The sequence below is a fragment of the Neoarius graeffei genome, chromosome 17 (genome assembly GCF_027579695.1).
Source record: "Neoarius graeffei isolate fNeoGra1 chromosome 17, fNeoGra1.pri, whole genome shotgun sequence".
Taxonomy (NCBI): domain Eukaryota; kingdom Metazoa; phylum Chordata; class Actinopteri; order Siluriformes; family Ariidae; genus Neoarius; species Neoarius graeffei.
The window spans coordinates 44013968-44035710 of NC_083585.1; the positions used below are offsets into that span (position 1 = coordinate 44013968).

Below are 21743 nucleotides of genomic sequence, written 5' to 3' on the forward strand. Positions count from 1 at the left end.
TGTTTGTTGTTGTTGTTGTTGTTGTACTTCTTATTATTGTTTTTTTGTTGTTCTTCATAGTATTGTTTTTTATTCTTGTTTTACTTCTTCTTCATAGTATTTTTGTTGTTCTTCTTCTTCATAGTATTGTTTTTTTATTCTTGTTGTACTTCTTCATAGTATTTTTGTTTTGTTGTTGTTCTTGTTGTACTTCTTCTTCATAGTATTTTTGTTTTGTTGTTGTTCTTGTTGTACTTCTTCATAGTATTTTTGTTTTGTTGTTGTTCTTCATAGTATTGTTTTTTGTTCTTGTTGTACTTTTTCTTCTTCTTCATAGTATTTTTGTTGTTCTTCTTCTTCATAGTATTGTTTTTTTATTCTTGTTGTACTTCTTCATAGTATTTTTGTTTTGTTGTTGTTCTTGTTGTACTTCTTCTTCATAGTATTTTTGTTTTGTTGTTGTTCTTGTTGTACTTCTTCATAGTATTTTTGTTTTGTTGTTGTTCTTCATAGTATTGTTTTTTGTTCTTGTTGTACTTTTTCTTCTTCTTCTTCATAGTATTTTTGTTGTTCTTCTTCTTCATAGTATTGTTTTTTGTTCTTGCTGTACTTCTTCATAGTATTTTTGTTTTGTTGTTCTTCATAGTATTGTTTTTTGTTCTTGTTGTGCTTCTTCTTCTTCGTAGTATTTTTGTTTTGTTGTTGTTCTTCATAGTAGCTATTGTTTTTGTTCTTGTTGTACTTCTTCTTCGTATTGTTTTTTTGTTTTGTTGTTGTTCTTCTGGCGGCACAGTGGTGTAGTGGTTAGCGCTGTGGCCTCACAGCAAGAAGGTCCTGGGTTCGAGCCCTGTGGCCGGCGAGGGCCTTTCTGTGCGGAGTTTGCATGTTCTCCCCGTGTCCGCGTGGGTTTCCTCCGGGTGCTCCGGTTTCCCCCACAGTCCAAAGACATGCAGGTTAGGTTAACTGGTGACTCTAAATTGACCGTAGGTGTGAATGTGAGTGTGAATGGTTGTCTGTGTCTATGTGTCAGCCCTGTGATGACCTGGCGACTTGTCCAGGGTGTACCCCGCCTTTCGCCCGTAGTCAGCTGGGATAGGCTCCAGCTTGCCTGCGACCCTGTAGAACAGGATAAAGCGGCTAGAGATGATGAGATGAGATGAGATATTTATGAGCAGTGAATGAAACCCGGAAGTTGAGCGGAAGCGTGTCTCGGTGTCCCTCAGCTTCTCTTTAAAAGTGTGATCAAGTTGCGCGCGCGCTGTTCTCGGCCTGTCTGGCCCGGCAGCAGCGCCGCTTTCCTACACTTCCCACAATCCTTTGCGAGATTGACATAAAATCCGCCATATTGAGGCTTTTCTGAACGCGCTGGCGAAGGGAACCGTATCCACAACACACAAAACGGTAAGTGTGTCAACAAGCTCGTGTAAAGCTGTTTTGACGCGCTGTTCGGTGGTTCTACAGCGTTGGCCGTACGCGCTCGGTGTATCGGGGGATTCCGCGGCTCTGCTGGCCGAGTCGGGCTGCGCAGTCAGGTTTATGCTGCTAATTAAAGCTACATCCTTAGCTGCGTTAGCCCGCTGCTTCGGCGCCTTCGCTCTTTAACTGCCAGTTTTTTTGACAGCGCGGGATGAAACGACACAACATTCGCTTTTTCACTGCCATTTATCACCTTTGTGCACTTTTAGAGTTAGTTTATGGGTTCAAACAGCCGGTTATCGGACATGTTGGTGTGGTTTATTGGGTTTGTTAGACGTATTCGCTAACACAAAGAGTTGAGAAGCTTCCCGAGCTAATCTGAGCTGGAGACAGCCGTTTGTGTGTGTGTGTGTGTGTGTGTTTACTTCCACAATAACACGCAGCACATTGCAGTTTTTCTGCTTCAGTGCATCTAAATAAACACGATCCAGTATTCTCGGAGATTAAAGTAGGAGTGTGAGTGGAGGAAAGCACTTAAATACAGGAGTGACCAGGGGGGCAGGCTGGAGGAAACACTGGCCTGCTTGACTGAAGTATTTCACCAATATGGCTGGCTCATTTGTTATTTTACTCTTATAACTGAGCCAATCTATTAGTAACCAAACATAACTCAGCCTGAGTCATTCTGTAAAGTTGTAGATTCAAGCAAATAATCTGGAATTTGTGAGCCAATTTACATAGTAAACACTACAGGCACTTTTAGAACAGGACACTTGACAGGTATTCACAATCAGTGTCATTATAGGTTTATTAAAAGAATTGCATGCAAGTGTGCGTATTATGGCTGAACACAATCTAGATATACGAGTATGGTTTAAAACATGAATCACTAACGAATGCTCCTTCTGCTCGCTCTGTCAGAGTGGTGATTCTTCTCGACATCGGCGCTGGAAGATGACTCAGACAGTGCAGACTAACGGGGTTCAACCCCTCAGCAAGACCTGGGAGCTCAGCCTCTACGAGTTACAGAGAACTCCGCAGGTAAGCAGTGTTTCCCCCAGAAAAAAAATGAAACCCCTAAATTCTGGCATGATAATACACAGGCAAATGAATGCCAACGGCATGAAAGCAAGCGCCGAAGGCATGAAGTGAGACTCGGGAGGGGGTCCGGGGGCATGCCTCCCCTGGAAAATATTTTGAAAATCGATGCTCTTGGATGCATTTTCAGGGTCTCTGAGAGGTTTTAGATACAACCCCAATTCCAAAAAAGTTGGGACAAAGTACAAATTGTAAATAAAAACGGAATGCAATAATTTACAAATCTCAAAAACTGATATTGTATTCACAATAGAACATAGACAACATATCAAATGTCGAAAGTGAGACATTTTGAAATTTCATGCCAAATATTGGCTCATTTGAAATTTCATGACAGCAACACTTCTCAAAAAAGTTGGGACAGGGGAAATAAGAGGCCGGAAAAGTTAAAGGTACAAAAAAGGAACAGCTGGAGGACCAAATTGCAACTCATTAGGTCAATTGGCAATAGGTCATTAACATGACTGGGTATAAAAAGAGCATCTTGGAGTGGCAGCGGCTCTCCGAAGTAAAGATGGGAAGAGGATCACCAATCCCCCTAATTCTGCGCCAACAAATAGTGGAGCAATATCAGAAAGGAGTTCGACAGCATCATGGCTGCATAGAAGGGTCCGGGTACTGAACTGGCCAGCCTGCAGTCCAGATCTTTTACCCATAGAAAACATTTGGCGCATCATAAAACGGAAGATACGACAAAAAAGACCTAAGACAGTTGAGCAACTATAATCCTACATTAGACAAGAATGGGTTAACATTCCTATCCCTAAACTTGAGCAACTTGTCTCCTCAGTCCCCAGACGTTTACAGACTGTTGTAAAGAGAAAAGGGGATGTCTCACAGTGGTAAACATGGCCTTGTCCCAACTTTTTTGAGATGTGTTGTTGTCATGAAATTTAAAATCACCTCATTTTTCTCTTTAAATGATACATTTTCTCAGTTTAAACATTTGATATGTCATCTATGTTCTATTCTGAATAAAATATGGAATTTTGAAACTTCCACATCATTGCATTCCATTTTTATTTACAATTAGTACTTTGTCCCAACTTTTTTGGAATCGGGGTTGTACATGATTATAGGATAGATTTTACCAGTGTTTCAAATATTTCTGACCTAAATAGTATTTGAAATTTCACCTTAAAGTTCAACATGCAAGTTAAACTGTTTTGTTATAGATTACCGAGGTATATGATGGATTGAAAATCTACAGGGATCCCTTAATTATCTCTGATCAAGTAGTGTTGTAACAAAAACGTGCATGAACAGTGGTTTGCTCCATCTTATGCAATCCAGTGAAGAGAATCGATCATCGTGACGACCTGTTGATCACAAAGGGATCTGAACTTAAGAACTGCCACCTTAAAATAAGTTGCTGTATTACTATAACTGTAATGATTTAGAATGTTTCTGATGCAATTACCATAATATATGTAGAACTAAGGTACACTGAAAAGAAAAGTAAGGCAACTGCATATTATAAAGTTTAAATTTTGTCACTTTATTAAATGGACTAGATTAAGATTAAAACATATTTAAAGGAAAAGAGAACTTAATTCATACATTTAAGTTTGCAGAAAGATTATGTACTTATAAGCACATTCATGAATGATAATAGACGAGGTCAAACTTTTGTGATGAAAATCAGTCGGCTTTGTCCGTCTGGTGGGGGACGACATCGGCAGCCAACGAGATCGCTTATAATGAATCGGAAACTTCCGGGATGTCTGACATTTTCTTTCGATATTTTTATTGGACGGTTTGAACACCTGATCTTGACACAGCCAACAGATTAGTTTGTTTACATCATACCATGTGGACATATTACTTTGACAGAATCAACACAAACGCTGGGAAAAAAAGACCGCTTGTTTAACACAAATATCAATCAATATGTAAATGGATCTGTTATTTGCTCTCCTATGTATCTAGTTACTTGTTGGTAGGAAATTTAACGTATCGGTATAAATCTAAGCATATCGGATTTTAACTAAAGCGACTAAGTGTATCGGCAGGCAGAGCAAGCGTATCGGGCCCGATACACTAAAACGCTTTGGGGAAAACCATGGGTAAGCGTATGAGGGCCAAAACTTGGACATAATAACATAATAGCGCTTAATACTAGGCTTATCCAGTACAGCTGTTTCCTTGATCCTGATTTACCTTTCAGACAAAATAGTTTGCATATAAAGGTTTGGAGGGCGGCACGGTGGTGTAGTGGTTAGCACTATTGCATCACAACAAGAAGGTCCTGGGTTCGAGCTGGTGAGGGCCTTTCTGTGTGGAGTTTGCATGTTCTGTCCGTGTCTGCGTGGGTTTCCTCCGGGTTTCCCCCACAGTCCAAAGACATGCAGGTTAGGCTAATTGGTGGCTCTAAATTGACCGTAGGTGTGAATGCGAGTGTGAATGGTGGTTCGTCTCTGTGTCAGCCTTGCGATGACTTGTCCAGGGTGTACCCCACCTCTCGCCCATAGTCAGCTGGGATAGGCTCTATCTAATAAAGGTTTTGGACCTTGGATTCTGACAATTATCATAACAAGCCAGTCTTGAATGAGTATTTTTATTCAATTACTTATGTTTTTAAACAAAACCTACAATTGTCAATAGGTTTACTGTACATGTGTCCAAAAAAATCCTTAACTCATAAGCTACAATCCTATTTGATTAGGGAGCTGCAAAGAGAAAATAAAGACGTCTGTGACTTTTCTATCAGTGTACAAGCTAAGAAATGCAGATTGGTACTGAAATTGGAATAGATTGATCAACAATACGACTAACAGTACACTGGTTATTACTGCAGTCATTTATCTGTGTGTGTCTCTGCTGTTTCTCCAATCAGGAGGCCATCACAGATGGTCTAGAGATTGCTGTGTCCCCTCGTAGCCTACACAGTGAGCTGATGTGCCCCATCTGTCTGGACATGCTGAAGAACACCATGACCACCAAGGAGTGCCTGCACCGCTTCTGCGCAGACTGCATCATCACAGCACTCAGATCTGGGTCGGTCACCTAAACAGTACCCTTCTTCCTCCTCTCTACATGGTTTACATATCTGTTATTTTTACACGCTGTGTAAAAATAGTTGTAGACACAGCAGCGTGGTGTTCTGGACGATTTTGTACCCATAGTTCTTATAAGCACTTGCATGTATTTGGAATGTGGCCCAAAGTCTTGCTCAGAGATGATGCAGAAAAAAGTAGTTAAAGTATAACTGTAAAAAGCATATAAATCATCAGGTTGAACCACATATGACCTGAAAATCAAGGAGAGGGTGCGGAACAAAATGTAATGTAGTGCTTTAATAGACCTAATTTATATGCGTTAGTGGTTTCTGAAGCGGAAGGCCACGAATTAATTTTCAGACTTGCTGATTTTCGGAACAGCAGACAGTTATGTGCCATTCAGTGAAAGTCTTATGACTAACCCATCGTGTTCATTTGTGCAGAAATAAAGAGTGTCCGACATGCAGGAAGAAGCTGGTGTCAAAGCGTTCGCTCCGTCCTGACCCAAACTTTGACGCCCTGATCAGCAAGATCTACCCGAGCAGAGATGAGTACGAGGCGCACCAGGAACGAGTACTGGCTCGCATTAGCAAACACAACAACCAGCAGGCTCTGAGCCACAGCATCGAGGAGGGCCTCAAGATCCAGGCCCTGAACAGGTCATTACAGACTCCATTATTATTATTATACATGTACATTAAAAATAAAGAACATGGTAGCACTACCATCTGGAGTTTTGGTTAATCTGTATAGGTTGTCCTCTCCTCTTGGTGCTCTTTCACATATGTAATATTCTCTTTGGTGGAACCTTGGTGGGGGTTTTCCCTTGGTACAGTTTATTTGGCAGGGATGAGCACAGTAAGTTTTCACACTTCAGTGTGGGCTAAAGAGGCCTGAAACTGCCTGCGTTTAATTGTCTCGCTTCACATTCGAACAAAGCCTAGTGCAGATTGATTTCCGTGACAGCCCTGGAGTGCTGAAAAATCAGAAAACAATGCTGAATGCAGTTAATATAAATGTTTATTTATTTATTTATTTATTTATTGCTAGCTCAGTATTTTCCATCGTTTTTTATGATTTCATGATGTATGTGCCTCTTTTTGTTTATAATTACTCGCTTTTACGTTGACATTTTTAGTCCCACCCTTTTTCACATGCTCCTTAGCTAAACCCCCCCCCCCATGTAGAGCTTTGCAATATTAAGCAGTGTTTAAAGAAATAGAAAATGTAACCAAAGCATCAATTTCACTCTGATTCAGACTATACAAGTTCACACCTCACTCCCACTGCCCTAGTTTCCTCGTGATGCCAGGAAAATGCAAACCAAGTCCAGAATGCGGATAATCTAGCTGGATAATGCATAATTACTTGGCAAGCAATCATCAGTATCATTCAGGTGGTTTTTTTTTTTTTTTTTACGTCGTTTTGATTGGCGGAACGAACTGCAAATAACTGCCTACAAATAATGGTCTGCTCATGCACAGTTACTTCACACTTTTGTCAACATGGCTCACTTTCCTAAATTGACAGACAATGAGTTGGCTTCTTTAATTGAAAATAAAAACAGTGAAAACATAAACTTGTTCAGGGATGAGAGTTTTCCGCTTTTCGGCGGATTTCCGCTTTTTCTGAGCAAAAATCGATATTATGCCAAATCCGTTTTTTTTTTTTCATTGAGGGGGGGTTGGGGTATGTTCCTTCGTGATCCTCAAGCGTACAACGATGTTACATGTTTACATTTTCGCCATCTTTAGTCTCGCTAAGTCTCGCGGTAGAATACGTGTTATCTACAATGTAATTGGCCAAAACATCGCTGGCGAGAGCATGATAGCCAATCATAACAGTTCTTACAAGAGTGTGGGAGAGAACAAAAGCCAATCATAACAGTTCTTACAAAAGTACCCGCATCTGTTCTATTTTATCAAAACTTGCACATGTTCATCGTCGCTGCGCTTCAAAAATACGTTTCTCTTTCGTATCGGCTTTTTTACTCAAAATGCCGAATACAATTGACAAGCGAGACGAAGCGAAGGTACGTGAAATCGATGCTGGTATAAAAAACAGAGAGGGGACTGACAAGCTTTTGTCTTTGGCCAAAAGGCTGAAGAAGTCGTCGAAATGATTAAATGAAAATGAGAAGTGACTGTGAACTATAAATAATTGTATAAAGTGTACATAGACATTATCCCATAAACTTAGCATTCGTTTGATTTAATACATTGAACATGTATATGATGGTCAGTAAATCTGAATTAATGCTGACAGTTTTGAAAACTTAAATATTTCAAAAGACTTTGAAATCATATGCAACTAATGAGGACATAGGGTGACTGACCTTTTCTCCCTAAGAAATTTTATTTAATATATGAACATTTTGATAATTAATAAAACTTGCGTTTAATGTGAATTTAGTTTGTCATTTTTGTTGATCATAAATTATAACCATACCCTTGAATGTAGAATGTGATTTTATTTTGAATTCAAACAATACTCCTATTGATTTGAAACATATTTTCATGTAAATATATAAAAAAGACAACAGATTTTTTTTATCTACTACAGCTCAGATTGCAGGAAAAGTGGTTTGTAAGGCCTTATTTTTCAAAATTTTCCTGGGGGGGTATCCCTCCCAGACCCCCGGCTTCGGGCGCCATCTTGTTTTCTGCTTTTTTGGTGACCACCCACTCTCATCCCTGCTTGTTGCTCGAACTTTATAATCAGTATTTCAAAAAAAAAAAAAATTTGAATGATGATAAATTACTGAACTCAGGTTTTCACAAAATATCATGATTTGTTAGTGTCTCACAAACAATTATTGCCTTTGGCATCGGCAAATAATTGCTTGCGAGACACTAACAAATCATAATGTTTTTTTCAACCTCATCCAATAATTGTTGAATGTTTGCAAACTCCTTGAAAGTTCTGGGCTCTCATACTGTATGATGCCTGCGTTCAATTAAGAATACACTACTATATATGGATGGATGGAATTTTGATATTAATGATGCACTTATAAACTTAGTCATTATGATCACTTATTTCATTATTTACACTTTGGCAATCGTGCTAAAACAGCTGAATTACAAAAAAAAAAAAAACCAAATAATTCGCCACAAAAAAATAATTACAATTAAAATAAATACAACCCCCCCACCCCCCGAAATAAATACATCCAAATACAAAACACTGAACATGGCGGTAAGGGAAAATAACAGGGCTCCAATTAAAAATTGTCTGTTATGCTAAAAAGGAAAAAAAGTGTATAAAAAACATAAGTACATAAAAATATTAATAATAAAATGCTGCAAAGAGTGTTACATGGAAACTATAATAGGCCTGTTTTATAATATACTTTGAAATATGTAATCAAGCGTTTAAAGTATAATAATGGTAGGATTAAGGAGGCTGGTAATGAGGTTCGTCTTTCAGAAACTGCAGTAAGGCAGTATTAAATGAACTTAAAGGTGTACAAACGATCAATGAAACAATGAACCAGCCAATAACACTAATCAGGAGATTTTGAAATTCTTAAATATTGTTAAATGTTACAAACAAGTGTTTTTACATCACAAAATATACAAGCCATTCATTTTGCAATATAAATACAGCCTGGGACCCAGTGTAGATATAAAATCAGTTCCAGTTAGCATAATTGTGGATTTTTTTTTTTTTTTTTTTTTAGTAAGCGGGTAGAACTATAGGTGCTTCTGTGACATTTCATCTTGTCTAATCTCCTCGTTTTTGTGGCTGTCCCAATATCTATTTATCCAGACTGCAGCGAGGGAAGAAGCACCAGATTGAGAATGGCAGCGGGGCAGAAGACAATGGTGACAGCTCGCACTGCAGTAATGCCTCTGTCCACAGTAACCAAGAGGCAGGACCCAGCATCAAACGCACCAAGACCTCGGACGACTCGGGCCTGGACATGGACAACACCACAGAGAATGGAGGAGGGGACACAGCTCTGGATGGAGCCAGCGAGATCGAACTAGTCTTCAGGCCTCATCCTACTCTCATGGAGAAGGAGGACGCTGCCCAAACCAGGTGACTGGACACTGAGCACAGAGAAAATGATTTATTTAGAGCTATTTGGGTTTTCTTTTCCTTTTCAGACAACTGGAAATTTAGAACAATACTACAGTCGCTGTAATGATGAACAATCATTTTAATTATGGATCAGTCATTTTGAACCTGGGAGTCGCAAGATGAAATAAAAATGCCTGGTCTTTTGTAAATTTGAGACAAAACGGAGATGATATCCCAGCTGGTATTTCCACCATCACCTGTGCACACACCCACAATGAGGAACATGGGAGTGGCTTTTAGGGCCCCCATTTCCTTTGAAATGGTTTCATTTGATCTTCAGATCAGCGAATCAGTCCTCATTAGATTTCTGTAACGCTGCTTTGTGACGGTGTCTGTTGGTGAAAGTGCTGCACAAATAAAATTGTATTAAATTGAATCAGATCAAAAGGTTTGTGGACACTTGACCATCACATCCACATGTGGTTCTTCTGCAGACTGTTGCCAGAATGTTGGAAGCACACAATGTAATATATTATTGTCTTTATAGTATGTCTTTATATGCTCTAGCATTAGTTTCTCTTCACTGGAACGAACTGGCCCTAACCTGTTCCAGCATGACAATGCTCCTGTGCACAAAGCAAGCTCTGTAAAGACATGGTTTGCCAAGGTTGGTATGGAAGAACTGAAGTGGCCTGCACAGAGCCCTGAACTCGACCCAACTGCACACATTTGGGATAAATTGAAAATCCCAGGCCTTCTCTCCAAAACCAGTGCCTGACATCACTAATTCCGGAAGAGTGGGGTTTATTATAACAGCAACGCTTAAAAATCTGGAATGGGATGTTCAGACTGCACATATGGGTGTGATGGTTAGGTGTCCATATACTTTTATCCATATAATATACAATCAGTCAACTTTTGGACATTTATTGGGCATTAAAGCTATTGATCTTTTGGGGTTTAATAAAGGCATATCTTTTTTTTTTTTTTTTTTTTTTTTTTTTTTTGTGCAATTAGGTACATTAAGACTTCAGGCAACGCAACAGTTGATCACCTCTCAAAATACCTGGCTGTGAGACTCGCTCTGGAGGAACTGCGCAAGAACGGAGAGGCCAGTCCTATCAACGTGGAGGCTGCCAGTGAGAAACAGTACACCATCTACATTCCCACACCCAACAACCAGTTCACAGTGAGTGATTGATTGATTTAACATCATGTAGAGGGTCAGTCCCACTACAGTGTTGCAGGATATTTAAATGAAGGTTCAACTGATCCATGTATCTCTCTGTCTCAGGTACTCAATGGCTCCTTTTCTCTGGAGCTGGTGAGTGAGAAATACTGGAAGGTCAACAAGCCCATGGAGTTGTACTTTGCCCCGACGAAGGAGCACAAATGAATCCAGCAGACTGTGAGGCTCCAAGATGGACTGATGGATGTTCTTTTGCTCTCTCTCTCTTCCTTTCTCTCTGTCTCTCTCTTTCTCTAGTCATGGAGCTCATGCTCCTTAACAACTGTGGCTGCTTTTTTAATTGTCTTTTTGTAGGAAAACGGGCCCAGGGGATTATAGATATTGTGGGAGGGGAGACTTTGGGAGACATACTGGTATTTGATACTCTGTTTTCCCCTTTAAGTTGACGGTCAGTTTAGTGTCCCATACCGAGCAGAAGTCTGTTACAAACAGGAGTCTGATGCGGCCTTCACGAAGGTTCATATCTAATAATACAAATCACAGTACCATGTAAACGTGTGTTTTCATAGTGATTGCTTGTTTGGCTTTGGGGAATAATTAACCATCTCTGGCATTCACTGTTAATGGCAGCCAATGGCAATATCCTCTCACCTTCGTGCAAACCAGTGAGATCTCCCAAGCTGTGAGAGCTCATAAGTGCATTTTACAGACCAATCCTTCCTCTATATAAGCATTTACAAAAGATGACTTGCCTTTTGTGCCACTGTGTTGAGGTTAATATGAAGACTCAGTCTGGTCTGAACTGTCCACGCCACATCAAACATCTGTAATACTACTGTATATTTTCAGCTGGCTGTATTGACCTTTGACTTTGTGCATATGACATCACTTCAGAATAAGGCATCTTGGAAACCTGTCACAGTAAACAACCATCAACTCGTAACACATCAGTAGCTGTCAGTTGTACAACGAAATGGAACGGAGTTTTGATATAGGCATATTTCATAAAAGAACCACCGTTCATGACAAACTTTTTAGAGCATGAAGTATTTTTAGTTGGACACCATTTACATAAGTATGAGTTCATGTTGATGTTTTGGGGGAAAGATGTATACCACATTTGTTTGGAAAATAAACGACAGTATGCAAGTGCTGCAGTGAGAGCTTTTGTAATGTAAATGTGATTTTTGGTAATGTGATTCACATTTATTATTCTGTGAAGTCGTTAATAACTAATTATATTGGCCAACACTCTACTACTTGGTAGTTACTTACTGCTTATGGAGTGGATCAGGAGAGACATGTCTAATGTCCAAAGTTTGCTCTATTAGAGCTAAAGCTACAGTTACTCTACAGCTCGCGATGCTTTGTGATGGATTATCGATGAAAAGGAGGCATTTTGGTGACGATGCATGGTGATATACAGGCGAGCTAAAAGTTGTGGTCACGCAGCAGGTGAACACTTGACTGTCACTCCTTTGCACGCTTGAGTGGCCACGCTTGCTCACAGGACCCAGTCGTTATGGGAAACCCCTGATGCTGATTTGAGTGCAGTCAGCATGCGCATATAAGGACAATTGTTTCTAGCCATGTTCATGACTCTGCTTTCGGTTTTGTTTTTGTAAATATCACGCCTGCTAATAAACACACTTCCTGCACTTGGATCCATCTACCGCTGCATACCTGACAGAATACTTGCAAAGTCTTTGTGAAAAGTGTCCTTATATGTGCGTGCTGATTGCACTCAAATCAGCATCAGTTCTTTCCCCATCACAACTGGGTCTCGAGTGCACACAATGTGCTCTGAAGGGTCCCCGAACGTAAACGCACTTTTTAAGTCTTGGGAAAGTTAGGCTGTGTTGATCAGGGTCCCATGAGCATCGGGGACATGGATTTGAGACCAATACATCTCGAGGCTTGGTGAAGGTTCCTCAAACTTTGGGAAATATTCTCAAACCCATCTGTGAGTATTCACTGCTTAGTATGCCAAAGAAAAGATCGCCACCAAATTTCAATGCATGGATTGAAATTTTTCGCAACATTTTTGGCTACTCACAAGGTGGAAACACACCAAAGCTCGAAGAACATTCGTTGTGTATTGCACAATTAGTGGCGGTGATATCAGTTTTTCATCACCAAGTATTCGCAAACTCATCACGAGCTGTAGTGTGATCAGGGGTTAAGAGGCTAATGTACAGTGTCTTGCAAAAGTATTTATCCCCCCCTTGGTGTTTTGTCACAATACAAGCTGGAATTAAAATGGATTTTTGGGGGGTTGGCACCATTTGATTTACACAACATGCCTACCACTTTAAAGGTGAAAACTGTTTTATTGTGACAAACAATAATGAAGATGAAAAAACAGAAATCTGGAGTGTGCATAGGTATTCACCCTTAAGTCAGTACTTTGTAGAGCCACCTTTTGCTGCAATTACTTATAGCTGCAAGTCTCTTGGGGTATGTCTGTATTAGCTTAGCACATCTAGCCACTGGGATTTTGGCCCATTTCTCAAGGCAAAACTGCTCCAACTCTTTCAAGTTAGATGGGTTGTGTTGGTGTACAGCAATCTTTAGGTTCTGCCACAGATTCTCAATTGGATTGAGGTCTGGACTTTGACTAGGCCATTCCAAGGACATTTTAAATGTTTCCCTTTAAATCACTCCAGTGTAGCTTTAGCAGTATGTTTAGGGTCATTGTCCTGCTGGAACGTGAACCTTCGTCCCAGTCTCAAACCTCTGGCCGACTCAAACAGGTTTTCCTCCAGAATTGCCCTGTATTTAGTGCCATCCATCTTTCCTTCAGTCCTGACCAGCTTTCCTGTCCCTGCAGATGAAAAATATACCCACAACATGATGCTGCCGCCACCATGCTTCACTGTAGGAATTGTGTTCTCAGGGTATCGTGTTTGTACCACACATGGTGTTTCCCACGATGGCCAAAAAAATCAGTTTTAGTCTCATTTGACCAGAGAATCAGCTTCCATGTGTTTGGGGAGTCTGCCACATGCTGTTGGGCAAACTCCAAATGTGTTTTCTTAAGCAATGACTTCTTTTCTGGCCACTTCCATAAATCCCCATTTTGTGGAGTGTACAGCTTAAAGTGGTCCTATGGACAGATCCTCCCATCTCCACTGTGGATCTTTGCAGCTCCTTCAGTGTTATCTTTAGTGTCTTTGTTGCATCTCTGATTAATGCCCTCCTTGCCTGGTCTGTGAGTTTTGGTGGGCGGCCTTCTTTTGTCAGGATTGTAGTGGTGCCATGTTCTTTCCATTTTGCTATAATGGGTTTAATGGTGCTTCTTTGGACATTCAAAGTTTGGGAAATTTTTTTTAATAACCCAACCCTGATCTATACTTCTTCACAGCTTTGTCTCTGACCTGTTTGGAGGCTCCTTGGTTTTCATGTTGCTTGCTTAGTAGTGTTGCAGAGTCAGGGTCCTTCCAGAACAGGTTGGTTTATACAGACATCATGTGACACTTTGATTGCACACAGGTTGATCTTACTCAACTAAGTGTGTGGCTTATGAAGTGAATTGGTTGGACCAGCTCTTATTTAGGGGCTTTATATGAAAGAAGAACTTTTTATTCATCACACACTTGTGAAATTCCTCTCGGCATTTAACCCATCTGAAGCAGGGAACACGTGTGAGCAATGAGCACACACCCATACCCAGAGCAGTGGGCAGCCATGCTAACAGCGTTCGGGGAGCAGTTGGGAGTTTGGTGCCTCGCTCAAGGGCACCTCAGCCCAAGGCCGTCCCATATTAACCTAACCACATGTCTTTGAACTGTGGGGGAAACCGGAGCACCCGGAGGAAACCCACGCAGACATGGGGAGAACATGCAAACTCCACACAGAAAGGTCCCCACCAGCCACTGGGCTTGAACTCAGAACCTTCTTGCTGTGAGGCGACCGTGCTAACCACTACACCACTGCGTAAGGGGGTGAATACCTATTTACACTCCAGATTTCTGTTTTTTCATCTGAATTATTCTTTGTCACAATAAAACAATGTGCACCTTTAAAGTGGTAGGCATGTTGTGTAAATCAAATGGTGCCAACCCCCCAAAAATCCATTTTAATTCCAGCTTGTATTGCGACAAACACCAAGGGGGATGAATGTTTGCAAGACACTCCTCTCATCTCATTATCTGTAGCCACTTTATCCTGTTCTACAGGGTTGCAGGCAAGCTGGAGCCTATCCCAGCTGACTACGGGCGAAAGGCGGCACCCTGGACAAGTCGCCAGGTCATCACAGGGCTGACACATAGACACACAACCATTCACACTCACATTCACACCTACGGTCAATTTAGAGTCACCAGTTAACCTAACCTGCATGTCTTTGGACTGTGGGGGAAACCGGAGCACCCAGAGGAAACCCACACGGACACGGGGAGAACATGCAAACTCCACACAGAAAGGCCCTTGCCGGCCACGGGGCTCGAACCCGGACCTTCTTGCTGTGAGGCGACAGCACTAACCACTACACCACCGTGCCACCCATGTTTAGTATTGTATCTGTGTTTTGAGTTTGACTCAATAATACTATTTACGCATAGAGTTTCATAAAATAGCAATTCTTTTCATATGAATCATGTCTTACCATACGTCTTCACTTCTTTCCAAGTTTGTGTCAAGCCTCATACTTGAGTTTTATACCAGCAGACCTTTTGTGAGAGTTGTGGTGAGGAAGAAAGAGATGTCAGCTTCGAAATGTTAGTTTTTATTAGGAAAAGAAATGGAGGAGATGAAAAGTAATCCAATTCTGAGGACAAAACAGACTTTAGTACACTTGGTGGTATGTGGAGGTGCACTTTAGTACAACATAAACACAAATGATGAGTGGAGAAGTCAGGCTTTCACTTGCTTGCTGCCAGTGCTGTTTTTCCCGGTTGCTTTGATGAGGACTCCGCACTCAATGCACAGTGTTGAGAAAGCGGGGGTGGGGGTGGACCAGCAGAAATTATTTCAGGAGTGCTTATTAGGAACACAATGCGACGGTTCCACCCCTGGCAAGTTGCCGTCCAGTGCCTAAGCCAAAGCTTGTGTGTCTGTGTGGACTGGAAAAGCTGCGTTTACGGCAGAAGTTATTCATTTAGGGCCACAGAAACTGAATGAGCATTCGGCTCACAGTGGCCTGAAACACTGCATTAGTATCACATCAGACTTTGATTTTGGAAATTTCTGATCCTGCACATGATCAGAACACAGGAAATACATTTGTGCATGTTGCATTTTTCATAAACATCAAAAGCTTGAAAGGAGTAGGCTCGGTTACTGGGACTATTTCAGCATCAGGAATCGGCTGATAATTAGGACTCTGATTTTGAGATCCTATCCAAATCCAATCCAAAATGTGTCCAGAAATAAAACGAAGAATCTGTGCTTTAGTATTTAGGATCAATGGGTCAAATGTGACTGATTTGCTGAACAAGTCTCATTAGCTTTGACTTCAAACTTGCTCTTCACTCGTGCCAGCAGTCTCTCCAGAGTTGGCTTTTCTTTTCCCAGCTGCCTGCTGTGTTGAGATCCAATTCCAGCAGGAAAGACAATGTACTATTTTGTGCAGCTCAACTTTTTTTGTTTTATTCAGACATTAACAATATCTAGTGATTTACATTAGGCCAAATGAAATACGTGTTTCCGGTTACCCGACCGACCCTGTAAAAACACTGCGACCCTTCAACTGTTTATGACCACGATGGACAAACTATTTCTCGTGCCCGACCCTACCTGCTTGGCAGCCACCTGGCGAGTCAAACGCAGTGCCGTATTAAGCCAATGCGGTGCCCCTGGGCACTATACCTCAAGTGCCCCCACCACCACCCTGCGCGCACTCTCAAACCTTGCCCTTTGCTGTCAAAAATAGTAGCATATACATAAACAATAGTACACATAAACAAGGTCATTCTTCCTCATTGAAAATGTATTAAGTAGGCTACATCAGCCCATCAAATTCACTGAAAACAACCACCGATATGCATGTAGGCATATTGAAATGTCTTATTCAAAAACGAGCAGGATATATTTGTCTCAGTAAAAACCTTCAAAGCATCCATACTCTATTCGATCCATATTAAAATGTCTCAATTCAAAATGTGTATCAATTCAAACAGCATCAGCAATTTAAACAGCATCCATCTATATACAATACAGCCTATTCAAATGTGTCAATTCAAAATGTGTATCAATTAAAATAGCATCGATCTAGGCAACATATTCAAATGTCTCAATTCGAAATATAAATTCAAATAACATCCAGTACGACATATTCAGATGTACAATGTACATATGTGTATCAATTCAAAGAGTATCTGTTCTGTATGAACCTAGTGTAGCATCTCCCCGGCTAGTGCTAGCAGGGCCATCCCCCTCACTAGCATCGCTGATTTCACTAGCTTCGGCTTCAGCGCTGGTAGTGACAGCAGTTGTCGATCTCATCTCATTATCTCTAGCCGCTTTATCCTGTTCTACAGGGCTGCAGGCAAGCTGGCGCCTATCCCAGCTGACTACGGGCGAAAGGCGGGGTACACCCTGGACAAGTCGCCAGGTCATCACAGGGCTGACACATAGACACAGACAACCATTCACACTCATTCACACCTACGGTCAATTTAGAGTCACCAGTTAACCTAACCTGCATGTCTTTGGACTGTGGGGGAAACCGGAGCACCCGGAGGAAACCCACGCGGACACAGGGAGAACATGCAAACTCCACACAGAAAGGCCCTCGCTGGCCCCGGGGCTCAAACCCGGACCTTCTTGCTGTGAGGCGACAGCGCTAACCACTACACCACCGTGCCGCCCCAGTTGTTGATGTTTTTATAAAAAAAATGATCTAACACTGGAACATATTTAATTGCAGCTACATGCCTGGAGTCTCTCTTTTTTTAATTTTCTCTTCGCACAATCACTCAATTGATGTCTGTCCATTTTTCATTTCTACCGCGGTTTTTAAAAAATTGATGCATTTCACTATAGGTGGACTGGCTCAACTGACAGGTTGAGGAAAGGGGGGTTAATGGTCACATAGGCCACTCTTGCTCAGAATTATGATTTTTTTTGTTGTTCTCATGAAATTAGTGTTCATAATGAATTATGACTAACAATGTCAAGTGTATAACCATTTTAAGTGTACAAACATTCACGAAAAATATTTTTAAAGTTTCTGTCATGTGGTGCCCCCCCACTGGCTGTGAGTGGTTAGTGCCCCTGGGCACTGTGCCGCAGGCCCATATAGTTAATCCGGCCTTGGTCAAACGAGAACCGCTAGGGCGTCATATAAATCACTCGGTATTTGCCGAAAGACACGAGGCCCGTCAGGAGTAAATTGACAACCAACACGGCCAGTTTCCATTGTGCTATAGATGTAGTTCCGGTTCACCTTACGAGCGTACATCACGACCTTGGAAATATGGCGTCTGCTAACGACCCAATGGACGATGGTAGGTATAGAAATCACTGGACATCGTTGCTATAACAAATTTCAACTGATATATCATATTTGAAATAGATTATATGATGATTCAGGGTGAATCTGGATGGTATTTTGATAGGCGGCAATTTGTAATACAAATTCCAAATAAATAAATTACAATAAATTGCTAACTTTAAAATGTTTACAAATTTAAAATTCAATAATACAACTATATATGAATATGTGAATGAAAATAATTCAACGTTTTAGTTTCCTGATGTTTAGAGGTAGTCTGAAATTCAAGGTACTGGTCAATGAGAAAAACTGTTGTGTTGACTGATTTTCTTCAAACTTGTATAGGAGTAACAAATGACCCGATAGATAATTACCATCTACCATGTTCTGAAGTTCCATGTGTAAATTTGAAGGAGCTGTCATAAAAATATGTCAAAACTTATGACACTGAAATTGGTAACAAATGTATACCTTGCATAATAAATTTTTGGTGGAGTAGGTCACAAAAAATATACTATTCATACTGTTCAACCAGTTATTGTGAGAATAAACAGTTGACCTTTCTGGAATTTGTACTTGAATAATCCCAAAATACAGTTGTTCATTCTGTAATTTCCCAACTCTGGGAATATGTAGATAGCACTCACATGACATGCAATGAGGTCCGGGTTCGAGTCCACCGTTCCTACCTTGGTATAATTCATCTTTCGTCTCTCATAAATGGGTGCCGGTCAGTCCTGATTCAACCTAATTAGTCCGGCAATGGCTACGTGGAGAAGATTCACTAGAAAAGCCCCTTTCTATTATTTCCAACACCACTAAACATGCATGTAGCCAAGTTGATGATATTGATGGACATTGTGTTGGTGGTTTTGGGTACATGCGGGGAAAATAATTTAGTGTGGATATGGCTAGATAGTGATTGAAATAATGCATACATCACAAGGAACTGTTTGCTCAGGGTATAAATCAGGTATTCAACACATCCAATGCTATTCTATACTCAACTTAAGATATCTGAATTGATGATAAATCTGAAATTGGAGGAGTTTGTGTCAGTGAAATGATACATTCTTTGATTTCCTCCTGATTTAAACCTTAGAGCAAATAGTATGAACCATGGACTAACAGGGCTGAAAAATGAAAGCATTTGCATTTATTTTGCAACACAATTTACAAACCCAGAATAGGAAACTTAAATATAGGAAATTTAGTTTCTTTATTTGAAAAGAAAATGGCACGGAGCAGCTGTATTCATTAGAACATAAGTGAACATTGCATTCATAGACAGAATAAGAAAAAACATGAAGCAAATATAATGTCATTAAGGCCGAGATATTAGGCATGCACCCAATTTTGATAAACACACATCAGTTTTAAGTATGAAAGTCCCCACTAGTATATAAAAATATATTTTGGAAATGTTCAGAACTGAAGGGATAGATCTAGGTACTGGACCACCACCACTCTGGCCACCACCAAATAGATCATCCACCAAAATATTCCCATTTTACCTGGAAAATGAAAGTATGCCATCATTATTAGAACAATTTATATACAAGTGCATCCTTATATCATCAATGATACAGTTGGGCAAAAAAGTATTTAGTCAGCCACCAATTGTGCAAGTTCTCCCACATAAAAAGATGAGAGGCGCCTGTAATTTTCATCATAGGTCCACTTCAACTATGAGAGACAGAATGGGGGGAAAGAATCCAGGAAATCACACTGTAGGATTTTTAATGAATTAATTGGTAAATTCCTTGGTAAAATAAGTATTTGGTCACCTACAAACAAGCAAGATTTCTGGCTCTCACAGACCTGTAACAACTTCTTTAAGAGGCTCCTCTGTCCTCCACTCGTTACCTGTATTAATGGCACCCGTTTGAACTCATTATCAGTATAAAAGACACCTGTCCACAACCTCAAACAGTCACACTCCAAACTCCACTATGACCAAGACCAAAGAGCTGTCAAAGGACACCAGAAACAAAATTGTAGACCTGCACCAGGCTGGGAAGACTGAATCTGCAATAGGTAAGCAGCTTGGTGTGAAGAAATCAACTGTGGGAGCAATTATTAGAAAATGGAAGGACATACAAGACCACTGATAATCTCCCTCGATCTGGGGCTCCACGCAAGATCTCACCCCGTGGGGTCAAAATGATCACAAGAACGGTGAGCAAAAATCCCAGAACCACACGGGGGGACCTAGTGAATGACCTGCAGAGAGCTAGGACCAAAGTAACAAAGGCTACCATCAGTAACACACTACGCCACCAGGGACTCAAATCCTGCAGTACCAGACGTGTCCCCCTGCTTAAGCCAGTACATGTCCAGGCCCGTCTGAAGTTTGCTAGAGAGCATTTGGATGATCCAGAAGAGGATTGGGAGGATGTCATATGGTCAGATGAAACCAAAATAGAACTTTTTGGTAAAAACTCAACTTGTCGTGTTTGGAGGAGAAAGAATGCTGAGTTGCATCCAAAGAACACCATACCTACTGTGAAGCATGGGGGTGGAAACATCATGCTTTGGGGCTGTTTTTCTGCAAAGGAACCAGGACGACTGATCCGTGTAAAGGAAAGAATGAATGGGGCCATGTATCGTGAGATTTTGAGTGAAAACCTCCTTCCATCAGCAAGGGCATTGAAGATGAAACATGGCTGGTCTTTCAGCATGACAATGATCCCAAACACACCGCCCGGGCAACGAAGGAGTGGCTTCGTAAGAAGCATTTCAAGGTCCTGGAGTGGCCTAGCCAGTCTCCAGATCTCAACCCCATAGAAAATCTTTGGAGGGAGTTGAACGTCCATGTTGCCCAGCGACAGCCCCAAAACATCACTGCTCTAGAGGAGATCTGCATGGAGGAATGGGCCAAAATACCAGCAACAGTGTGTGAAAACCTTGTGAAGACTTACAGAAAACGTTTGACCTCTGTCATTGCCAACAAAGGGTATATAAAGTATTGAGATGAACTTTTGTTATTGACTAAATACTTATTTTCCACCATAATTTGCAAATAAATTATTTAAAAATCAGACAGTGTGATTTTCTGGATTTTTTTCCCTCATTTTGTCTCTCATAGTTGAGGTATACCTATGATAAATTACAGGCCTCTCTTATCTTTTTAAGTGGGAGAACTTGCACAATTGGTGACTGACTAAATACTTTTTTGCCCCACGGTATCTGATGACTAGGTTTAGTTTTGAACGAGTATTTTGCAAAAAAAGTTTTCAAAGGAAACGTCTCACTTTTTCCTACCTACCCTAGAAAATTCGTCGTAAACTTTTGGGATAAACACTTTTTTCCCTACCCACCTACCCTATTTTGAAAACCCAGGAAACGACCTTAGTATATCAACAGACAAAGCAAATATCACGTACTTTAAACAAAACATCAAGATACTGCTCTGGTCCTTGAACTACGGGGTGAATAGTGGCATCAGGTGGCCGACCTGGATATAAGAATAGATACACCTACTGTATACACTGTAATACTGTATACACCTATCCAGAAACTGGTTTTAATTCTACCGGGTTATTTGTTTACTAGAGATTCAGCAAAATCTGACCAGAACAATCACTCCAGAAGACGAGAC

At 40.8% G+C, this 21743-nt stretch overlaps 1 protein-coding gene across 2 annotated transcripts; it reads left to right on the forward strand.

Moving 5' to 3' along the window:
• The first annotated feature begins 1272 nt into the window (after positions 1 to 1272).
• rnf2 (ring finger protein 2) lies at positions 1273 to 11864 on the forward strand. Of its 2 annotated transcripts, none has more exons than XM_060944280.1 (7): positions 1273 to 1380; positions 2317 to 2436; positions 5330 to 5490; positions 5936 to 6151; positions 9264 to 9536; positions 10536 to 10707; positions 10813 to 11864. In XM_060944280.1, the coding sequence occupies exons 2-7, from the start codon at positions 2350 to 2352 to the stop codon at positions 10912 to 10914; spliced, it is 1011 nt and encodes a 336-aa protein (XP_060800263.1). In that variant the 5' UTR covers positions 1273 to 1380; positions 2317 to 2349; the 3' UTR covers positions 10915 to 11864. The 2 variants fall into 2 exon arrangements, with proteins under 2 accessions (XP_060800263.1, XP_060800264.1); XM_060944281.1 differs by lacking the exon at positions 1273 to 1380 and adding an exon at positions 1492 to 1511.
• Positions 11865 to 21743: the final 9879 nt, after the last annotated feature.

What these genes read in the sequence shown, in the direction of transcription:
- rnf2 (XM_060944280.1), top strand. Translation starts at nt 2,350, where the DNA reads ATGACTCAGACAGTGCAGACTAACGGGGTTCAACCCCTCAGCAAGACC. An exon ending in AGTTACAGAGAACTCCGCAG is followed by an intron (nt 2,437 to 5,329) that starts GTAAGCAGTGTT and finishes TTCTCCAATCAG; the next exon opens with GAGGCCATCACAGATGGTCT. An exon ending in ATCACAGCACTCAGATCTGG is followed by an intron (nt 5,491 to 5,935) that starts GTCGGTCACCTA and finishes TCATTTGTGCAG; the next exon opens with AAATAAAGAGTGTCCGACAT.